The sequence below is a fragment of the Camellia sinensis genome, chromosome 3, assembly GCF_055761805.1.
Source record: "Camellia sinensis isolate YWXY chromosome 3, ASM5576180v1, whole genome shotgun sequence".
Lineage (NCBI taxonomy): Eukaryota > Viridiplantae > Streptophyta > Magnoliopsida > Ericales > Theaceae > Camellia > Camellia sinensis.
The window spans coordinates 178589455-178611999 of NC_138963.1; the positions used below are offsets into that span (position 1 = coordinate 178589455).

The following is a 22545-nucleotide window of genomic DNA, read 5'->3' on the forward strand; positions in this document are numbered from 1 at the left end:
TAACTGTTCACCTATACAATAATAAAATTATCTAAATTATTAATTAAAATAAAATTTTAACATTATTAAAAACTGATAATTAACTTGATTATTTATTAATAAAATGACCTATTTGTTATGAAATTAAAAATATTAGGAGCATAATGTAATTTCTGAAACTACAGAAGATAATTTGTAATTTAAGTAAACTGTATGAGATATATTTGTAATTTACCCTCTTTTTTTTTTTATCAACTTATTTGATATTTACATGCGTCAAGTTCATTTTAAATATTTATGATTAACGGTCCACATGCAGTTTTCTCCTATCGACGGGCTAGGTCCATTGCATTAAAACTTGATGATCCTTGCATCAATACCCTTCTAAGATAAGAGTACATGTCTACTGAAAAAGCCGGCCCCCCATGCAACTCACTGAGCAGGTAGAACTATTTTATTATTATTATTATTATTTGATTTTTGTCAATTCATAACAGATGATTATGAAAATAATTTACATCAAAATGAACAATTATATATTTACAAATCCAATAATTAGCCCACAAAAATCACATAACCCAATCCAACCATCACCAAATTTAAAATAATTCTAGATACTTACTTTTATCTGTTCCGAATTTATCCGGAATGAAATTGTATGATTGTGATTGAATTTGTATGACGTAGAATTCATGAATATGAATCCCAAAATAATAATTCTAATAAATTCCAAATAAGTAAAAGTGAATTTATAATATTACTCCCAAATTTAAGTTTGTTTATACAGGGCCGAAATCCCCCCCCCCCCACCCCCGCGGGAAATATCTGGACTAGCGGGCCCACCTTTCCTCTTACGTACATGAATTAGGCTAAATGAATCAAATGGTCCAGCTTTGTTCCACAAGAGCACTGAACTGAATAATTTCTCGTTTGGCTAATTTGGTCAGTACTATGACTTGTCCAGTTCTAAGGACGAGATGACATGGTGTGTTAAAATATTTTTCAAAAAAAAAAAAATGTGGATGTTTAAAATATTATTCTTCCATTTACTCATATTGTCATGACAGTGGTTAAATTTTAATTGATTAATTTTAGATAAATTAATAACTAACATGGAAAAATCTACATCATTGGAGATAGGATCATGTTTTAGTGATCTTAAGTATTTTACCTTTTAAAATATATAAATATTTTTTATTTTATTTTTAGGTGGGATGGTTTTGCAAAACTTATTTTCCTATATAGTGTTTGTTCAGTGAAAATAAAATAATATATATTTGAAATCCAAAGCAAATTACAGAGGCATATTTATGACTATTTCCATAATCCAAAATTACTCATCTCTAATTAAGTTGGGCCATTTAAATTCGAAAAATGTAACATGTTGGAGCAATTTTTATGGCCATTGTAACTCGTTTCTCATTCTTATTACTTCTCTGACAGGTTAATCTTTTTAGCTAGTCTAAATTAAATAGATAAATTATACTTTTCACCTTAATGCCTTGTTTGATAAAAGTTTTCTTTTCTCTTTTCTTTTTAACTATAAACAATATCTTATTTGATTTACTAACGACACGTGATGATGTGAACCCATACAATAAGTCTTTCATTTCAAAAAATTTATAAATCAATCAGTTGAGCAAATAGATCACATTGGACAGGAATTTTCTTTTATAGTGGAAAATGAAAAGGACAAGTTCACCAAAATAAGAGCAGACTAGTGATAAAGCTAGGCATATCATGCCTTTTTTTAATTACAACTTCATGCCTAATATTGGTATTTTCTTAGGGTAATACGGTTATTAGATAAAGGGGGACTTACCAGCCGGTCCCATTGAAATAAATTAATATCCACCAAGTCCTGCCCTATTTTAGTTTCCAATTTTATCCCCCAATGTCACACCACATGTGTGAAGCAAAGACGATATCACGAGCTCTCCCCTGTACGTGTGACACACACACTTCTTCTCAATTGTTCTGATTTGGAAACTATTCTGAGGCGATTTGCGATTTGGAAATCGAAACAAACGAAGAGATTTTCCCTGAATCTCCCATCGTTTCCAAAGAAATCACCTCTGTTTCGATCTATATTCTGATTTTGAACAGATCCCCAGCAAATCTTTCACCGTTTCGATCTATATTCCCTGTTTAGTTCGTCTTCAACAAACATATGAATCCAACGTGAGTCGTATTCATCTTCCGTTCTTCTTTTATAATTATAATTAAGTGATATTCAACTTCGTAATAATCACATCTTCATGTTCATTTGCTATACAATAACAGATTTGCTTATTTTGCCCAATTCAGTAAGAAAATTTGCTATAAGAATGATAGATTTGCTTAATTTTCTTAATTAAGTAATAAAATTTGTTATAATGGTGGATTTGATTCCTTTCTTCTTTCATAACTATAATTGAGTTATAAAATTCGACTTCAAGCTATTTTCAATGTGTATCATACAGTATTAATTTATGATTGATATTCAACTTCATAATAATCACATCTTCATGTTCATTTGCTATACAATGATGAATTTTCTTACTTTTGCTAATTCAGTGATAAAATTTGATATACAATAACAGATTTGCTTACTTTGCCCAATTCAGTGAGAAAATTTGCTATAAGAATGATAGGTTTGCTTAATTTTCCTAATTGAGTGATAAAATTTGTTATAATGATGGATTAGGAATAACTGAAACTAATCACATTGGTTAAATCATTAATTTTGATTATTGCATTGATACAGAAAATACGTGTATTTATTGAGCATTGCATTTGCATACATTGTTTTGTGTGGGAGGAGATAGGGGATGTACTCCACGGTTTAGGGGAAGATAGGGAATGGACCTCTAAACCGGATTTTGTTTGGGATGAGATAGGGGATGGACTCCATTAGCATCACTTTTATGTGTGCTTATTTATATAGAAGTGTTTTATTGATACAGCACTAAAATGTGTATCAATCTGGAAGTATGAAGTGTTTTGATTTGAGCTTGAGTCTCATTTGTTTGTTGATATTGGAAGGATGTGAATATGTTATATGTAATTCACTGTTGTAAGTTTGGCCAGATTCTGAGCCATGTTGATAAAATTGGAAAGTAAAACGTGTCTTAGACAATAGTGTTATGAGACTGTAAAATGAAGTAATTGATTATCTTGGTTAACCATCTGTTGAATGCTATTGCTTTATTCATTGCTTATATGTGGTTTAGTATATTTCTACTGGGTTGTGGCTCACCCTTTATGGGAACATCATTTTCAGGTTCAGGTGATAAGCTACCTCCAAGGACTTAGCTTGGAAGGACTTGGATTTTGAAGACTAATTTTAGTTATTTGTTTTTCATTGTTAGTACATGTAAACACTCAAGCCTAGGGCTTTATTTATAGTTGAGTTAGAACTCATACTTTGTGTCCAAGTGTTGGCTTGGAAAGATGTAAGCCGGTAGGGCATTTACTTTGATGTTACATGTAATGCTTTTGTTTAGTAAGACTCTGATGGATATTATAATGAATTATTAAAGTGTTTTCTTTAAATAATGCATGTCAATGTTATATATAATGGGTATATTTTTTAGGGCGTTATAACTTGGTATCAGAGCGTACCGGGTTTGAATACTTTGGGTACGTGGGAAGTGATTAGTGTCACAATGGGTTCGTCTCGTTTGATAGAGACTTAGTGTAACGTTATATGCTTATGTGATAACATGTTTATGTGATTATGTGGGTATGGAATGTAGTTTCTGGGATGATGATTGGACCCTTGAGTTTCTAGTAGTCTTGTTGGAAAGGCACTTGATCACTGCTGCTTCCAACCGGAACTATAGTAACGCATTAGGACTATCATTATCTGGGAATGAAATTCGTAGGTGCTTATGTGATTATGTGCTTACGTGGAATGAATTATTGTTGTCCAATGCATTAGGACGTGAGTGTTTAGCTTCAGCACATTTATTAATGTGCTAATGTCTTTGTTTCTTTTATTAGGATGTCAGGACGAGGACGAGGACGCGGTAGGCGTGGTAGGCCGGGTAGGCAGGAGGTGCCTGTGCCAGAGGAGATTCCGGCAGTTCATGAGGGAATTGGCCAGGCCAATGTGGCCGAGCCAGTAGGCCAGCAGGCTATGGGCGCTCTAGCCCGAGAGATAGCAGGGGCATTCAGGGAGTTAGTAGGCATTCTCAGAGCTGAGAATCAAGCTCAGGTTGTTGTTGCGGATGCAGGACCTTCCTTTCTGAAGAGGGAGTTCTTCCGGTCTAATCCGGATGAATTTGTGGGTGATCCTAAAGAGCCGCTTAAGGTAGATGAATGGCTCGAACAGACAACGAAGACGTTTGAGATGCTTGGCATCGAAGACGAGGGGTTGAAAGTGACCTTGGCATCTTTCCAGTTGAAGGGGGATGCGAGTCAGTGGTGGAAGTTTACTAAGGGTCGTATAGGAGGTACGTGGGAGGCTTTTGTGAATGCTTTCCAGGAGAAGTTCTTATCTCCAGCAGTTAGGGAGAAGCTGAGAGACCAGTTCTGCCAGCTTAAGCAGTCGAGTTCTTCAGTGGCCGAGTTTGAGGCTGCGTTTACTAGCTTGTCCAGGTTTGCACCTGAGTTGGTGGCGTTTGAGGAACGCCGTTGTATTGAGTTCGAGAAGAAGTTGAGGCGTGGCCTCAAGCTGAGAGTTGGGGGAACTATGATTCGGGATTATGGGCGTATGGTTGATGCTGCAGCCCATATGGAGATCATGATGCAGGAGGAGGAGGAAGGACAGAAGGGCTCCAAGGGGAGTCAGGATGGTCAGAGTGATGGTAGGAGGCAGAAGGGTTTTAATCCCCAGCAGTCTCAGGGTAGTTTTTCTAGATCGACTTTTCCTGTGCCGAGTGCTAGTTCGGGGAAAGGCAGTCAGGGAGACATTACCTGTTTCAAGTGTGGCCAGCTGGGCCACAAGTCTCCAGTTTGTCCTCAGAGGGGAGGAGTGCAGAGAGCAGCATCATCTTCGGCTCGATCTCAGAGCCAGAGTCAGGGTAGAGGCCAGCCACTCTCGTGTTATCAGTGTGGTCAGCCAGGCATATGAAGAGGTATTGCCCTCAGTTGGGTGGCACACCTGGTGCATCTGGTTTGAGGCAGATTCAGGGTCAGCAGCCAGCTCAGTCGGGTCAGGCCTCGAGGGCCAATCAGGGGGCTTCATCGTCCCAGTCGGTACAGCAATCTTATGCTCCTAGGGGTGAGCAGGTTGATCAGAGGTCGTCTGGGCGCGTGTATGCTGTTACTGCGCAGGATCTTGTACCGGCACCATCAGTTGTGAGAGGTACCTTCTTGTTTTGCAACTCAGTTGCTAATGTTTTGATTGATACGGGTGCATCCCATTCCTTTGTGTCTGCTGCATTTGCATCTGTTTTGGAGTTGGAGTTAGCACAGTTAGCATCTCCTATTTGTGTAGTGTCACCTCTTGGTGGTGAATTGATTTTGAAACAAGGTGTTAGGGGTTGTGATATAGAGGTTGATTACCATAGAATCCCTTTTTCATTTGTAGTTATGCCTATGAGGGGTTTCGATGTTATTTTGGGTATGGACTGGTTATCGTCATACCGGGCAGTTATTGATTGCTACCGCCAGAGGGTCACTTGTTGTACTGTGAGCGGAGAGTATTTTCATTTTCTGGGGGACCGGGTTGGTAATGTGTTGCCACCGGGGTATGTTCCGCGAGGACGGAGTGAGCTTAGTGGTCTACTTGCTAACCTTTCGATTAGTGAGGATGATAAGACTCAGATTGTGTTGCCAAGGGTGGTTTGTGAGTACTCAGACGTCTTTCCCGAGGATCTTGTTGGTTTGCCACCGCATCAGGAGATTGAGTTCTCTATTGACCTAGTGCCCGGCACGGCGCCGATTTCTATGGCACCTTATCGTTTTGCCCCAGCCGAGTTAGTTGAGTTGAAGATTCAGCTCCAGGAGTTACTAGACAAGGGTTTTATACGTCCTAGTGTTTCGCCGTGGGGAGCACCGGCCCTCTTTGTTAAAAAGAAAGGTGGTGCTTTGAGACTTTACATAGATTACCGAAAATTGAATCGGGCTACGATTAAGAATAAGTACCCTATGCCTCGTATAGATGATCTGTTTGACCAGTTGAAGGGTTCCCGTTGTTTCTATAAGATAGACTTGAGATCGGGTTACCACCAGTTGAGGGTCAGGGAGGAGGATATTCCGAAGACGGCATTCCGTACACGGTATGGCCACTATGAGTTTCTGGTGATGCCATTTGGACTCACCAATGCACCGGCAGTTTTTATGGATTTGATGAACCAGATCTTCTGGGAATTTTTAGATCGTTTTGTAGTCGTTTTCGTGGACGACATCCTTATCTATTCACCTTCTGAAGAGGAGCACAAGGAACACTTGAGAGTGGTGCTTGAGTTACTTAGAGCCCATAAGCTTTATGCTAAGTTTGGGAAGTGTGAGTTCTGGCTAGAAGAGGTCAAGTTCTTAGGCCATGTAGTTTCTGGGGAAGGAGTGTCCGTTGATACATCCAAGACTGAGGCAGTGCAAGATTGGGCACAGCCTAAGAGTGTGTTTGAGATCCGCAGTTTTCTGGGGTTAGCGGGGTATTATCGCCGGTTTGTGAAAGATTTCTCCAGATTAGCTTCGCCTTTCACTAGATTGACTCGGAAGGGAGTCAAATTTGTATGGAGTGAGACTTGTGAAAAGTCGTTTCAGGAGTTGAAAGTTAGACTGACCACCGCTCTAGTATTGATTATTCCAGAGAGAGGGTTGGGTTATGCAGTCTATTGTGACGCCTCACGAGAGGGTCTGGGTTGTGTGTTAATGCAAGAAGGGAAAGTAGTTGCCTATGGCTCACGTCAGTTGAAAATTCACGAGCAGAATCACCCTACGCATGATTTAGAGTTAGCAGCTGTGATATTTGCCTTGAAGATTTGGAGGCATTATCTTTATGGTGAGAGATTAGAGGTATTCTCGAATCATAAGAGTCTGAAATATTTGTTTACACAGAAAGACTTGAACTTGAGGCAGAGGAGGTGGATGGAGTTCATAGAGGATTATGACCTTGAGTTGCATTATCATCCGGGAAAGGCCAATGTGGTGGCCGATGCCCTTAGCAGAAAACCTGTTGGTGTCATAGCTAGTATAGCCATCCGAGAATGGGAGATGTTGGGTTCACTTGGGGAGTTTGACTTACTTCTGGGCGAATCCGTTGAGGCTGCGGCCTTGTTTTCTGTTGTTGCACAGCCTACACTTGTGACTCGAGTGTTAGAGGCTCAGAGGGGTGACCTTGAGGTAGAATCTCTTCGTGAGAAGATTTCTGGTGGGAAGGTTGAGAAGGGTTTGACGGTGTATTCCGACCTGAGTGTGAGATACCGAGACCGTCTGTTTGTGCCGGAGTCTTGCCGAGAGGAGGTACTCCGAGAGTTCCATCATTCACGCCTTGCGGTGCATTCGGGAGGCACTAAGATGTATCGGGATTTGGGTCACCAGTTCTGGTGGCGGGGTATGAAGAGAGATGTGGCAGCTTTCGTATCTAAGTGCCTTATTTGTCAGCAAGTGAAGGCCGAACATCAGAGGCCGGCGGGTTTGTTGCAACCCTTGCCTATTGCCGAGTAGAAGTGGGAACATGTCACTATGGACTTCGTTGTGGGTCTTCCGAGGACTCAGCGGGGTAGTGATGCTATTTGGGTGGTAGTAGACCGGTTGACTAAGTCGGCGCACTTCATTCCTATGCGCGTGAGAGATTTGGTAGATCATCTTGCCGACTTGTACATTCGGGACATAGTGAGGTTACACGGGGTTCCAGTGACGATCGTCTCAGATAGAGATCCTCGTTTTACTGCCAGGTTGTGGCAGAGTTTGCAAAGTGCCTTAGGCACTAAGTTGACCTTTAGCACGGCTTACCATCCTCAGACTGACGGGCAGTCCGAGCGTACTATTCAGACCCTTGAGGATATGCTTCGGGGTTGTGTTCTAGACTTTAGTGGGTCATGGGAGAGGCACTTGCCGTTGGTGGAGTTTGCCTACAACAACAGTTTCCAGTCTAGTATCGGTATGGCACCGTTTGAGGCCTTGTATGGCCGACCGTGTAGATCTCCTGTTTGTTGGGCCGAGGTGGGTGATGCACCTCTGTTAGGTCCGGAGTTGGTGAGGGAAACGACGGAGAAAGTTGAGCTTGTCCGTAAGAGGCTTGTTACAGCACAGAGTCGTCAGAAATCTTATGCCGACCGTAGGAGGAGATCTTTGGTGTTTGAGGTGGGTGATCATGTCTTTCTGAAGATATCACCTAGACGGGGTTTGATGAGATTTGGGAAGAGCGGGAAGTTGTCCCCTCGGTTCATTGGTCCTTTTGAGATCCTTGAAAGGATTGGCGAGGCTGCTTATCGTTTAGCTTTACCACCGCAGCTGTCCGGAGTACATGACGTGTTTCATGTGAGTATGCTGCGGAAGTATGAGCCGGATCCATCACATGTGTTGGATTGGACTGATTTAGTGGTTGATGAGGATGTCTCGTATGAGGAGAGACCGGTTCGGGTATTGGATAGGCGGGATCAAGTTTTGCGAGGCAAAACCATCCCTTTGGTGAGAGTTTTGTGGAAACATCACAGAGTAGAGGAAGCCACTTGGGAACGTGAATTGGAAGTTCGCCAGAAATATCCGGACATGTTTATTGATTTGTAATCTTATAATTAGATTCTGTTATATTGTTGAACTTAAGAGCTTTATATATGTCTTGAGTTGTAAAACATTGAGTTTGTTTTGGTAAATGGGTGTATCTTGAAACTTGCTTCATTATAGAAGTTTAGTGTAACATTGCATCTGTTGAATACATTATTGAATGGGTTGTGTATATCATGCACGTGAATATGATATGGAATTGTTAACATTGAAAGGAATAATGCATAATAATGATACATGTTGAAATATATGTTGTTTTATATACACATTATGAGATGCTTCTTGATAAGAGATGAAATGACCAGTTTTGGTCAAGATGTTTATTAATGAATTGTCATATTAAAAAAAAAAAAAAATCTGTTTTCAAAAAACTTATGCTTAATTTCGGGGACGAAATTCTTTGAAGGGGGGAGGTTATAGCGACCCTGGTCTTTTCCCATTTGATTATTGTATCCGGACTTAGGTTCTGTAGCTCCTGCCACTGTATTATGATCGTTACCGTCCTTTAATTTCCTATTTCTGAGTTGGGAGTTGCAATGGGCAGGTTTATAGCAGGTTGGTTGAGCTTGAAAGCAAAGGGTTGCTGCCCAGAATTTTGACCCTTCGCTCGAGCGAGCAGTTCTTCGCTCGAGCGAACTCTTTGTTTTGGTCCGTCGCTCGAGCCAGGGTTTCTTCGATCGAGCGAGGATTGCATTTTGTTGTAAGACCTGAGAGCAGAGGTTTTTGGCTCGAGCGAGCTTTTCTTCGCTCGAGCGAGTTAGTTCGTTCTTCGTTCGAGCGGGAGTTCCTTCGCTCGAGCGTGTGTCTGGTTTCAGACCTGAGGGTTTGAGTTATTCGCTCGAGCGAGATTTCTTTCGCTCGAGCGAGCTTTTGGGTTGTTGGCTTGAGCAAGGCCTCCTTGGCTCGAGCGTAGATTTTTGTGTCTGGTCGCTCGAGCGACCAAGTCTTCGCTCGAGCGAGCCTGTCCAGTTTATATACGCAGCAGCGGGTTTTGATCAGTCTTTTTCATCTTCTTTTGATTCCAAACCCTAGGTCCGACTTCTCTCTCCCTCTACACACCTTCTCTCTTAGGATTGATCTACTTAGAGTGAGTTTCTACCTTAGATCCTTTATTAAAAAGATAGAGTGGGTCGAGGGCTTCCATTTAATCTGAATTGTTGGTAGTTTGGAGCATTTTGGAGTTTGGGTCTTCATCTCCATCTTCTCTTTTTGGGCTATTTCTTCGAGGTAGGGATTTCCTACTCCATTTTATAGGTTTTGTTCTAAGTTTTGGTATTTTGATAAGTTGGGGTTACTTTGATAATTTGGGAAAAACCCTAGTTGTTTAAATTAATTAATTTGTATAATTAATTTAAGGGAATTGGGGAAATTGGTTAAATTCATGAAATTGGGAAATTTATTGCTTAAATGGTGTAGTTGGATAATGTAAATCACTCGCCCATTGAATTGTTGATGTATTTATTTCCAGTCTAGAAATAACTGTTTTGGGCTATCGGTGGAGGATAGTCGTGATTGTTGTAGATATTGCATGTGGATTAGGAATAACTGAAACTAATCACATTAGTTAAGTCATTAATTTTGATTATTGCATTGATACAGAAAATACGTGTATTGATTGAGCATTGCATTTGCATACATTGTTTTGTGTGGGAGGAGATAGGGGATGTACTCCACAGTTTAGGGGAAGATAGGGAATGGACCTCTAAACCGGATTTTGTTTGGGATGAGATAGGGGATGGACTCCATTAGCATCACTTTTATGTGTGCTTATTTATATAGAAGTGTTTTATTGATACAGCACTAAAATGTGTATCAATCTGGAAGTATGAAGTGTTTTGATTTGAGCTTGAGTCTCATTTGTTTGTTGATATTGGAAGGATGTGAATATGTTATATGTAATTCACTGTTGTAAGTTTGGCCAGGTTCTGAGCCATGTTGATAAAATTGGAAAGTAAAACGTGTCTTAGACAATAGTGTCATGAGACTGTAAAATGAAGTAATTGATTATCTTGGTTAACCATCTGTTGAATGCTATTGCTTTATTCATTGCTTATATGTGGTTTAGTATATTTCTACTGGGCTGTGGCTCACCCTTTATGGGAACATCATTTTCAGGTTCAGGTGATAAGCTACCTCCAAGGACTTAGCTTGGAAGGACTTGGATTTTGAAGACTAATTTTAGTTATTTGTTTTTCATTGTTAGTACATGTAAACACTCAAGCCTAGGGCTTTATTTATAGTTGAGTTAGAACTCATACTTTGTGTTCAAGTGTTGGCTTGGAAAGATGTAAGCCGGTAGGGCATTTACTTTGATGTTACATGTAATGCTTTTGTTTAGTAAGACTCTGATGGATATTATAATGAATTATTAAAGTGTTTTCTTTAAATAATGCATGTCAATGTTATATATAATGGGTATATTTTTTAGGGCGTTACAACTATTGTAAGGCCCCGGTGTCCCACATCGGGAATGGAGGAGGAGTTCCTGGGCTATAAAAGTAAAAACCTGGACCCTTATATAGCATCGAGGCCTTTTCCCGGGTGATGAGATCCCTATTAGAACTCCCCAGTTAAGCGTGCTTAGGCTGGAGTAGTTTTGGGATGGGTGACCCACTGGGAAGAACAAATCCGTGCGGGCGTGGCCTAAAGCGGACAATATCGATGATATGTGAAAGGTTGGGGCGTTACAAATGGTATCAGAGCCGACTCTCCAGAGTACCGAGTGTGGGCCCCTGGCGTCTCTCGGTGCATATGGGCGGGCTTGCGAGCTGGCAGGCTACTGCACGGGGACGTGCAGCCTTATGGGGGGTGGATTGTAAGGCCCCGGTGTCCCACATCGGGAATGGAGGAGGAGTTCCTGGGCTATAAAAGTAAAAACCTGGACCCTTATATAGCATCGAGGCCTTTTCCCGGGTGGTGAGATCCCTATTAGAACTCCCCAGTTAAGCGTGCTTAGGCTGGAGTAGTTTTGGGATGGGTGACCCACTGGGAAGAACAAATCAGTGCGGGCGTGGCCCAAAGCGGACAATATCGATGATATGTGAAAGGTTGGGGCGTTACATGTATTATACAGTATTAATTTATGAGTGATATTCAACTTCATAATAATCACATCTCCATGTTCATTTGCTATACAATGATGGATTTGCTTACTTTTGCTAATTCAGTGATAAAATTTGATATACAATGACAGATTTGCTTACTTTGCCCAATTTAGTGATAAAATTTGCTATAAGAATAATAGATTTGCTTAATTTTCCTAATTGAGTGATAAAATTTGTTATAATGATAGATTTGCCTCCCTTATTCTCTCATAACTATAATTGAGTGATACAATTCGACTTGAAGCTATTTTCAATTTGTACCATACAGTATTAATTTATTACCGATATTCAACTTCATAATAATCACATCTTCATGTTCATTTCCTATACAATGATAGATTTGCTTACTTTTGCTAATCCAGTGATAAAATTTGCTATACAATGCCAGATTTGCTTACTTTGCCCAAATCAGTGAGAAAATTTGCTATAAGAATGATAGATTTGCTTAATTTTCCTAATTGAGTGATAAAAGTTGTTATAATGATGGATTTGCTTCCCATCTTCTTCAACAAACATGCGAATCAAACGTGAGTCGTATTCATCTTCCGTTCTTCTTTTATAACTATAATTAAGTGATATTCAACTTCATAATAATCACATCTTCATGTTCATTTGTTATACAATAACAGATTTGTTTATTTTGCCCAATTCAGTGAGAAAATTTGCTATAAAAATGATAGATTTGCTTAATTTTCTTAATTGAGTGATAAAATTTGTTATAATGATGGATTTGATTCCCTTTTTCTTTCATAACTATAATTAAGTGATAAAATTCAACTTGAAACTATTTTCAATGTGTATCATACAGTATTAATTTATTAGTGATATTCAACTTCATAATAATCATATCTTCATGTTCATTTGCCATACAATGATGGATTTGTTTACCTTTGCTAATTCAGTGATAAAATTTGCTATACAATGACAGATTTGCTTACTTTGCCTAATTCAGTGATAAAATTTGCAATAAGAATGATAGATTTGCTTAATTTTCCTAATTGAGTGATAACATTTGCTATACAATGACGAATTTCCTTACTTTGCCTAATTCAGTGATAAATTTTTTTTATAACAATGATAGATTTGCTTAATTTGCCTAATTCAGAGAGAGTTATCAATAGCCCACAATAAGAAGACACTTCGTAAGTTGATCAATAACAAAACACTCCAATAAAAAAAAATACAACGAAACCAAATTATAATATTTTGTTTTCAAAATATTTTTGCAGGTTTGATTGTGGAATCATTGTTTTCTATATCATGAGGCAATATATTTCAAGCAACAACATAATGTCTACTTTTTCCAAAGAAGAATGCAATCAATTGAGAGCCGATATATTAACTATCTTCTTGATTGACCAACAAACTGCTCAACAATAAATAGTTAATGAAAACATTAATGACTTGCCTCGGCAATAATCAACAGATCTGGAAGAAAAGAAAACATTTTGCTTGTTTGTTTGTTATAGTGTAATAAAAAGGAAACATTGATTCATTTAGTTGTTAGAATGTGAATACTTCATACATTTGACTTGTTTGGTTGTTACAGTGTTATCTATATTTTGATCATTTTGGTTCGTACTTTACTTCAATGAATATTATAATGCCTGGTTGTTACAATGCTAAATTACAAACAATACACTAAAAGAAAATTCAGCCTTTTTTAGCTATATTTTTACCAGATCTGGCTTTGATATCAGTCTTACTTTATGCTTAATAACAAGTTTGGATCCCTTCATTTACTAACATGACAATTTTTCTTACAATGATAAGTTTATCACTGTTCAAACCAACAAAAATCAACAACTATCTCTCTCTCTCTCTCTCTCTTTTCCTAATTCAAGTAAACAAAACAATATAAAAAATAATAAACAATTTATCTAAATTGAAAATTAAAACACAAACACTATTACATTGTCCAAGTTGAGAATTAAAACATTGTTGCAATTTGTAGATATTTTCAAGTTTGGGAATGAATGTAAGAACATCTCATTCTGGGTATATGGAGTGGAGATAAAATTCTAACAGTAAATCCAAAAAAAAAAACCGTATATTCATTTTAACATTTAACTCCAAGAACCAGTTATTTATGAAGAAATATGATCTTATTCAAAACCTGATGATAAACTGTTGCATCTAAAGCATTTCTTAGATTGAAATTTTGAACAATTTAATTTGAAAATGAATTGCAAACTCGAAATATTTTGCTTCAAGGATCCTACTGATAGTTAATTGCATAGTGGCAGTAATGTAGCACAGATTGGGAAACTTAGTCCCAAACTTCCTACAATTGATTTTTCTTGAGTTTAAGCCACTGATAAATTTATCACTATAAAAAAGAACATTTAGTTGGATATGACAGTGATAAATTTATCAACCACTGACATAAATGTAATAAACCATCAACTCTTTCCATACAATCAGTTATAAATTTATCATTCTTAAAAATAACAAAATTCAGCAACCCCATTAATGCTTGATTGTTTCCTTTAGACAATGGTAAATTTATCACTCTTAAAAAAACATAATCCACCAACTCATTCAAACCAACTAGGGATAAATTTACCACTGTATAAAACACCAAAAACATCAACTACATTTAACCAAAGTCAAAGAATATAAATCTGTGAAACTAAATCTTGTAAAAATATCAACAAAAAATATAATTTCCGTTCAAAAAATTCCTCAGTCATCCAATGCAACTACCGAAATGATGTATCTTTCAAAAAATACTCAAACATTCAATGCAAGTAACACCTCTCAACTCTTAACAAAAGTAATTCAATTAAAATCAATACAACTAAAGCAAGCTTCTTTACATGTCTTTCGATTATGAGTTCCCATCTTTCCACACTTACTGCACCTAATTCTCTTGATCTGCCCTTCGAAGGTATTATCCCTGTTCTTGGTCGTCCAACTGGTTTCTTACAAAGAGGAGGTAAAACAACATCATCATCAAGAACTACATTTGGCTTCCACATACTAAGAACTGGATAACCATAGATAACTTTATCACTGTATTACTACAACAATTCAATAAAAACATACAACATATAGAATCAATGCATAATAAATTTATCACTGTATAAATATAAAAATTTAACAAAAGTATACAACATACAAAAGTATACAGCATAAATTTATCACTAATTGATTGACCATACTCAATAATCAACACTCTCCAATAACAAAAATGATAAAATTATCATTGTTTTAATGATAATAACAAATAGATACAGAATATACCTTGGTTACTGTCTTTTTCCGTAGCAGCCAATAAACAACCTTTGTGTCTTCCTTTCAAGAAAGTTTCATCAAGCATCAACACAGGCCGATAATACTTGAAACCATGAATATATGCCTCAAAAGCGAAAAGCAAGCATTTGAAATGTTTTCCTTTACTATCAATATCAAATTCCATATCAAAAACACTCCCCAGATTACAATCATTAGCGGTATCAACATACCAACGAAGATTGTCAAATGAAGATGAATAGTCACCAAAACAACATCCCTTGTTTTTGCAACACCCATCCAAGCTCGCCGATAAGAAACTTCTGTTCCATAATAGTCCTTGAAATCACAAACCACCTCACTAACGGATGTCAAAGCCTTGTTACGAACCTCACTTGAAATTAGCCCACCAATCATACTCAAAGTCATTCTAGTATGTTTAATTGTACAAAAAGAAGATCCACACGTATGAACATCATCAAATTGTTTAATAACAAAAGCTTTACTAGAATTTTCCACTCTAGCATGCACACTCCATAAACATCCCAAATCAGCCCTTCTCTTACAATGAATAGTGACACGATCCTTGTTATTCTTAACAAAATCAAAATCAAAACTGGAATGAATAGAATACTTTGACAACGCATCTCGAAATTCAACAACTTCTTGAGCAAACCTTTGACCCACTCTTTTTATACAATTAACCCACCTATCAAAGATCAAAAGTTTCCGTTGATTTGAATAAAATGAAGGCAAAAAATCAATTTCACAAACAACACTACTACTACTACCAGCTTCACCATCACAAATCATATAACCTTCACCCAAAGAACAACACTTAAACAAAAACATCAATACGATGAATATCACAAGAAAGTGTGAGTCCAACCATAACCTCAAAATCCTCTTCACTTTGTAAACCATAATAAGAATGTACGGGCATTGAATACGATATATTCAAAGAACTACCAACTAACTCACTCCACTTTGCACACAATTTATATACTAAATCCTTGAAATTAAATCCATCATTATACTTGATAACCAATGTCACACCTCTAAATTTGCACATAAGAAACAAAGAATTTTCCATCACTATAAATCTTGCAACAAACAACAATTATATTTTAGCAAACAACTCAAACAACCTAAAGCAAAATCTAATACAGTGATAGAATTATCAACCAACTCAAACACATCCAAAAACCAACAGTGATAAATTTAACAATTAACACTACCTAAGACCAAGAGCATGAACAGTGAATAAGGCTTACACTTATTGGGCATAGTAACTCGATTTAAATCTTACCATTATATTATGCAACTTTTTCATCTCCTATTCCTATACTCACTGTTGAAAAATTTAATCCAACAATACCCCTAAACTACTCAGTGATAAAATTATCACTGTAGAAAATCACAAACCAACACCTGTGTTCAACCAAAACAATTTCGTAACCAAAAAAAAAAAAAAAAATCTAATATTCATTACATATACATATCTCAAAGCTTTCAATATCATGATAAAAATACAAATTCAATCGCAGAAACAACAGAATAACAACAATATCATAAACAAAATCAAAATCACAAACTCAAACTAAAAAATACCAAAACATCGAAATTGAAATCAAAATCAAACATACGAGTTGAGCTCCATCCACAAAATCGCAAATCACAAAATCTAACTATACACCAAACGCGAAATCACAAAACACGAAGATTCACAGATTTATAAAAAGCAAATCACAAATCGAGCTCCCTCTATGAGATCACAAATCGCAAAATCCAAATATACACCAAGTTCGAAATCACAAATCACGAAGCTCCACAATAATGCATTAACAAATCACGAAGTTCCACAGAAATCCAAATCACAAACCCAAACCCAAACTCACATTACAGTATTTTGATGGCAAAAATCAAATAGAAACGTGCCAAAACAGGGAAAAACAAAACAGGGGTAAAACAGGTACAAAAAAAAGACTCCAGGACCTATTGGTGCACAACATCAATATTCAGAACTAAGAAGGGAATAATTATAAAAAGTAGGATCGGCCAGTAAAAAACCCTTAGATAAATGATCTTATTCATCGAACAGCTTATTGGTCATTTAATCGCCCAAATTGACAAGTGATTATATGCATTCTAAAGCATGATGTAATGATTGTTGATCATCCATTCCAGATTCCACTGATTGTTCACATTCTTCAGATTCCAATAAGCCCACCCAAACGAAGCCTTCCCATACACATCCAACTGGGCATTGGCAAACTTTTGGTAATCCTCTTTTGTTGCCCCTCCAACATTCCATTCAGCTACCCACTCCCCTACAAATTCCAATCAAATAAATTGAGGGGGGAAAAACAATAAATAAATAAATGAAAAAAAAAATTTATGAGCTGCATGAGTTCGGGATTGTATACCTATAAAAGTGAGAGGTCCATTCGATGTAGTAAGTTGATTCAACTCTGGCAATCGGTTGTTATAGATGAAATCGATGTTTTGTTGGACACTCATTTTGTCAAAGTTATGGGAGTAGAGATTGTAGTAATGTATATCAATAACTGATCCGTCTAAGCCACTTGCAAGAGAGAAGAATTCTTTTGGATCCGAAGTTGCTATACGGTTTGACAAAATCACATAAGCTGTGGATGAGTACTTTCGGACAGCATTGTAACCAGCTCTATAGTACTTGTTCAGGCTCTCCACAGTTGCTCCGGGTGAAAGAGGCTCATTGATCAACTCAACCGCATATAGGTGTGGATTATTAGCATACCTATATGTGTGCAAAACAAAAATTATAAGAGACTAATTGTTACCATATTGTTCTATGAAAGTCAGATATGGTCCAAAATGCATTATAATTAAGAATGGTTGTACCTGGAGGTGAGAAAATCTATAACATTAACTGTTTCTTGTATGTTTTGGTCCGATAGTCCCCATTCTTGAGACCCATCTCTAGAAGAGCTATGCTCGTTGCCATTTTGAGAACCAGGTGCAGCGTGTAGATCAATAATGACATTAATTCCGTATTTTCTACAAACAGAAGACCTCTATGAATCAAATATCACCATATATATATATATATATATATTTATGATGTCGATTTGTCTATGACTAGTCTATCATGCTTAGAAATATGCCTAATTTAATTTTACAATGTCTAGTGCAGAAACAAACAATTTTTTTGGGCAAGTCAGTATTGAAACACTCAAAATTGATGCTCAGCTAAGCCCATTGTGTTTCAAAATTCTCACCACGATTGCAAGTGCGTTGGGGATAGGGCAACATGAATTTTTATACAAAGATTCATTTGTTGTGATTTGCAGCTTTTTAGTTTTAGATCAATTGGGAATTAGGAGACATACTGTGCCCAAATGAAAGCATTATCCAAGGCTTGCAAGGATCCCCCAACATAAGGTTGTGGAGGGGTTGGATCGCTGGCTATCCACCACCCTACAGGAATTCTTACTGCATTTATTCCGTTGCTTGATATGAAATTGAAGTCATCTTCAACTATGAATGTATTCCAATGCTCCTGAGATGTACACAACCCATCAAATTTTCTTGACATATAATTATGATCGTAATTATATACATCCTCTAATCAGTTCTTTTTCTTTTTCTTTTTTTAAATACATCTCCTTCAAGTAATAAACCACTTTTTAGTGGCATTTTCATCCCGCGTCAATAAGAAAATAATTATTTAATTAAATGAATAAGGTGCTATTTACCGTCATAACTTGTGGTGCATTCACTGGACCATAACCATTCGTCAATTGAAATTCACCATGTAGCCCCCCAGTGTTTGTAATGATGAAAACAGATTGATCGTCATTTCCCCAACTACCATCTCCTTTTGAATCAGCTGTCACAAGATTCTCTATCTTTACCTACAAATTCTTATTGAGAAAGTCAATAAGTAGCAATTTTGAAGTAGATAATGAGATTTATGTGGCTATGTGTTTGAAAATACCATTGTAGTCCTTTGTAATTCAACAATGTTAAAATAAAACCGTGTCATTATTCTTACATTTTTAACATTTTTTTCCCTCTCCTAAACTCTTAGACAGACTGGCAATTTTTTTTGAAGGCATCACAATCCATTGCCCTCCCTATTTTATGAAGTTTGGCCTTCTAAGCTATGTTTAGATAATTTATGAATAAAAAAAATAAAAAATAGAAAAGTGTAAGAAACTAATTTTTTTCATTTCTGATTGGGTTAGGATAACGAAAAGGAGGATGGGGCTGTTTGGGTGGTTAGGATAGCGAAAACGAGGATGGGGGTTGTTTGGGCCTGTGGATCTATTACGGGTCCCGTTTCGATAATCTGAACTGTTCATTTTGTTGAGTATTTATGTATTTCATCTACAAAAAAAATTAAGTAATTCGATAATTGTAACTTATTCACTTTATCGTGTTTTTCATTAAAAAATGTATGATAATTATATTTTTAAAAAATAAATCATATACTTTTTTGATGAAAAAAATAATAAATTGAACAAGTTGTAATTATCAGATCAATTTAATTTTTTTTTTGTGGATGAGATATACAAGGTGCCTGACAAAATGAACGATTCGAATCATCGAAACATGCTCCGTAGATAGTCCCACAGACCCAAACATCCCTCTTCAATTTAGATTTTGGATTTGAGAAAATCATCCTCTCAATGAAAATAATATATATTTATATTTATCAAAATGATTCCTTTTTTTTTCAACGATTCTATTAACGTGTGTTCTTAAAAACATGTTTAAAAAATCAGTGGTGTTACAAGCACTAATTGGTATACTAATTAGTATACTAACATATATTTTAACATTGTCACTTCAAAACTATGGACCCGCTCATTATACAAATTACAAAAATTCAAAACTTCTAAAATTATGTCACATTATCTGTTAGTACACTAATTAGTATATCAATTGGTGCATATAACTTTATTCTAAAAAAATTAAAATATTTGTACATTTTTTATAAAAATATATATAATAAAAATTGTATGAATATTGTGATTTGAAAAGTTTGTTAAAAGCTGATTTTTTGATTTTTTTTTTAGCTTTTTAAATTTTTTTATGTGAAAACCAATGTGACTAAAAATAAGTTAAAAATTAACTTTTGATTTTTTTAACTTATTCCCAAATAACATGTACAAAATGCCCCGACATTAGGGGTGCGTAGTGGATATACCGATCCGCTTAAACCGACCGAACCAAACCGATCCGCCACATTTTGAACGGATGTGTGATGACGAGCGGACGGTTGTGGATTAATTTTTTTCAATCTGCCTAGTTTTGGACTGATGGCGGATTTGAGGTTCATTTTGTTGCAACCGAACCCCCAAACCGCTGAGCATCTCTAGTAATTTGGAAGACTTTGTTTTCAATTTGTTTATATATTCTATTTGTGTTTTCAATTGAAAAAGAGTTTAAATATTCTATTGAATATATTATGTTGAAAAAGAGTTTTCAACTTAAATATATTTTTTGAATTGAAAAAAATAAATATATTATTTATCTACATATTTTAGTTTTTAAATCTAACTCTAAAAATAATAAATAAAAAAGATTATATATGCTAGTTGATTTTTGTTTTTAAAAAAAGATATAGATGTAACAATACAGAGTCATATAATCTCTACTATTGCTCAATTTGTGATTTTGGTGGTTTGAATTGTTTTTATATTTTAAGAACTATAAATTATAATGCTTTATGTAAATGAAATATGCTGTGATTATAATATGTGGATAAAGTTTCAAACTTTCTTTCTTTGGATGAGGCATGCAGTGATTGTAATACTCTATTAAGTCATTTATTGTAATTTTTTTTTTATAGAAAATGCACAAGTTGAATTATGTTAAAAATTTATAAAATTTTAAACCGCCAAACCTCTTCGCATCCATCCGTCAATCCGTCGGATTGGCGGACAGATACGGATTAATTTTTTCCAATCTGCCAATCTAGCGGACGGATGGCGGATTGGAAGTTCTGTAGCCGCAACCGACCCGCGCCCACACCCTTAAAAAAAAACTTTTAGTAAGATTTTTGGTATTAGTTTCTGAAAAGAGTAAGGTTAGGAATTTTAAATATTTCATTAATATTTTTACTAAATATTTTATATAAGGGTGAGACTTAAATGAGATCTATATAATGTGGGTCCATGTGAGTTATTTAATAAAAATATTAATAAAATATTTAGATTTCTACCATTTTTTTTTGAAAAAGCTATAAACACAAAAATCTTTTTACAGAATTATTGAAGCGTAAGGAAAAAAGTGACAGTTTTCCTTACACAAAAATCTTTTTACAGGGTAAGGGAAAAAGTGGTTTCCCAAAAAAAACAAAACTGTATGCATAGTGCAAATTATTGAAGAAATAAAGGGAAACCTGTAAGAAGAAGCCATTAGGAGCTTTTATCCGAATGCGGTTTGGATCATCAGAATTTCTGACAATCTCAAACGTTTCGGATCTACCTGGAGTGCCGGCAACAATAGCTACCATGTCGATCCCATTTCCACCACTATCTACTCCCACAAATTGTTTGTTGAACACCCTTAATTGATAGCTTGTCTCATTGATCCTCCACAACTTCACCACAACAATAACAAAAAAACAGAGAAATTAAAGTAATTTGACAAAATTTAATTCAGACCCATCAAAGAAAACATAAAGTCATCCGTGTTTTTCGACAAAAAAAAAAAAAAAACAAAAAATTACTTTGAATGTTTCCCAACCAGAAGCAACAGTCCTGTTGGCAACTATGATTGAACCTCCGCCTGTTTCAGCGCAAAGGTATTTTCCAGCCGTTACTGATTTAAAATGCAGCCTAGTCCCATCCTAATCGTCAAAATTCAAAACAAAATTGAGCCGTTAGAGGATGAGAATCAAAACCAAGAAATTTTGGATGTTTTTGTTTGTGTACAAACCAAGAAATCATTGTTTGGGATGCCATCGAAGAGAGATGGTTTGATCCATTTTTCTGCGACCAACCAACCTCCAAGATTAACGGCTCGGATTTTGAAATTGGGCGTAAGCCTCCCATGAGAAAGAGAGAGCATAGAACTGAGGAAGATACAAAAGCATAGGAGTGGGTGTCTTCTTGTTGAATGTGCTGTTGCCATTTTGATCCTTCTCCAACTTCTACTGCTAGTCTCTCTCTCTCTTTTTTTTTTGGTCTATGGGTCTCACTCTCTCACTACTTGCACAGGTACACAAATATATATATATATACATAGGAAAACCTAGTGGTAACATGCACGGAAGGAGGAAAAAAAAAATTAGTGACAACCTGTCATGCACGGCATGCAAAAAAAAAAAATTAATGGTAACGGTACTATGCACGGCCAGGAAAAAAAAATTAATGGTAACCGCGCCATGCACGGCATGAAAAAAAAAAAAAATAATACGCACGGCATGAAAAAAATTAGAGTAATGCTACATAGCTCGAAACCAGCCCTCCGAATCCTCCCAATTTCAAAAACAACGTCGTTTTTCTATTTTTTTGTTTTGTTGAATCAGAAACGAAGAAGAAGAAGAAGGGAGAAGAAGAAGAAGAAGAAGAAGAAG

General features: G+C 36.4%; 1 protein-coding gene across 1 annotated transcript; it reads right to left on the reverse strand.

The window, feature by feature from the left end:
- Positions 1-16779: 16779 nt before the first annotated feature.
- LOC114293153 (putative glucan 1,3-beta-glucosidase A) lies at positions 16780-22186 on the reverse strand. The gene is made up of 8 exons (XM_082921558.1): positions 21906-22186; positions 21697-21816; positions 21367-21567; positions 18713-18871; positions 18347-18516; positions 17859-18014; positions 17402-17754; positions 16780-17305 (listed from the first exon to the last, which is right to left on the reverse strand). The coding sequence occupies exons 1-8, from the start codon at positions 22098-22100 to the stop codon at positions 17124-17126; spliced, it is 1536 nt and encodes a 511-aa protein (XP_082777684.1). The 5' UTR covers positions 22101-22186; the 3' UTR covers positions 16780-17123.
- Positions 22187-22545: the final 359 nt, after the last annotated feature.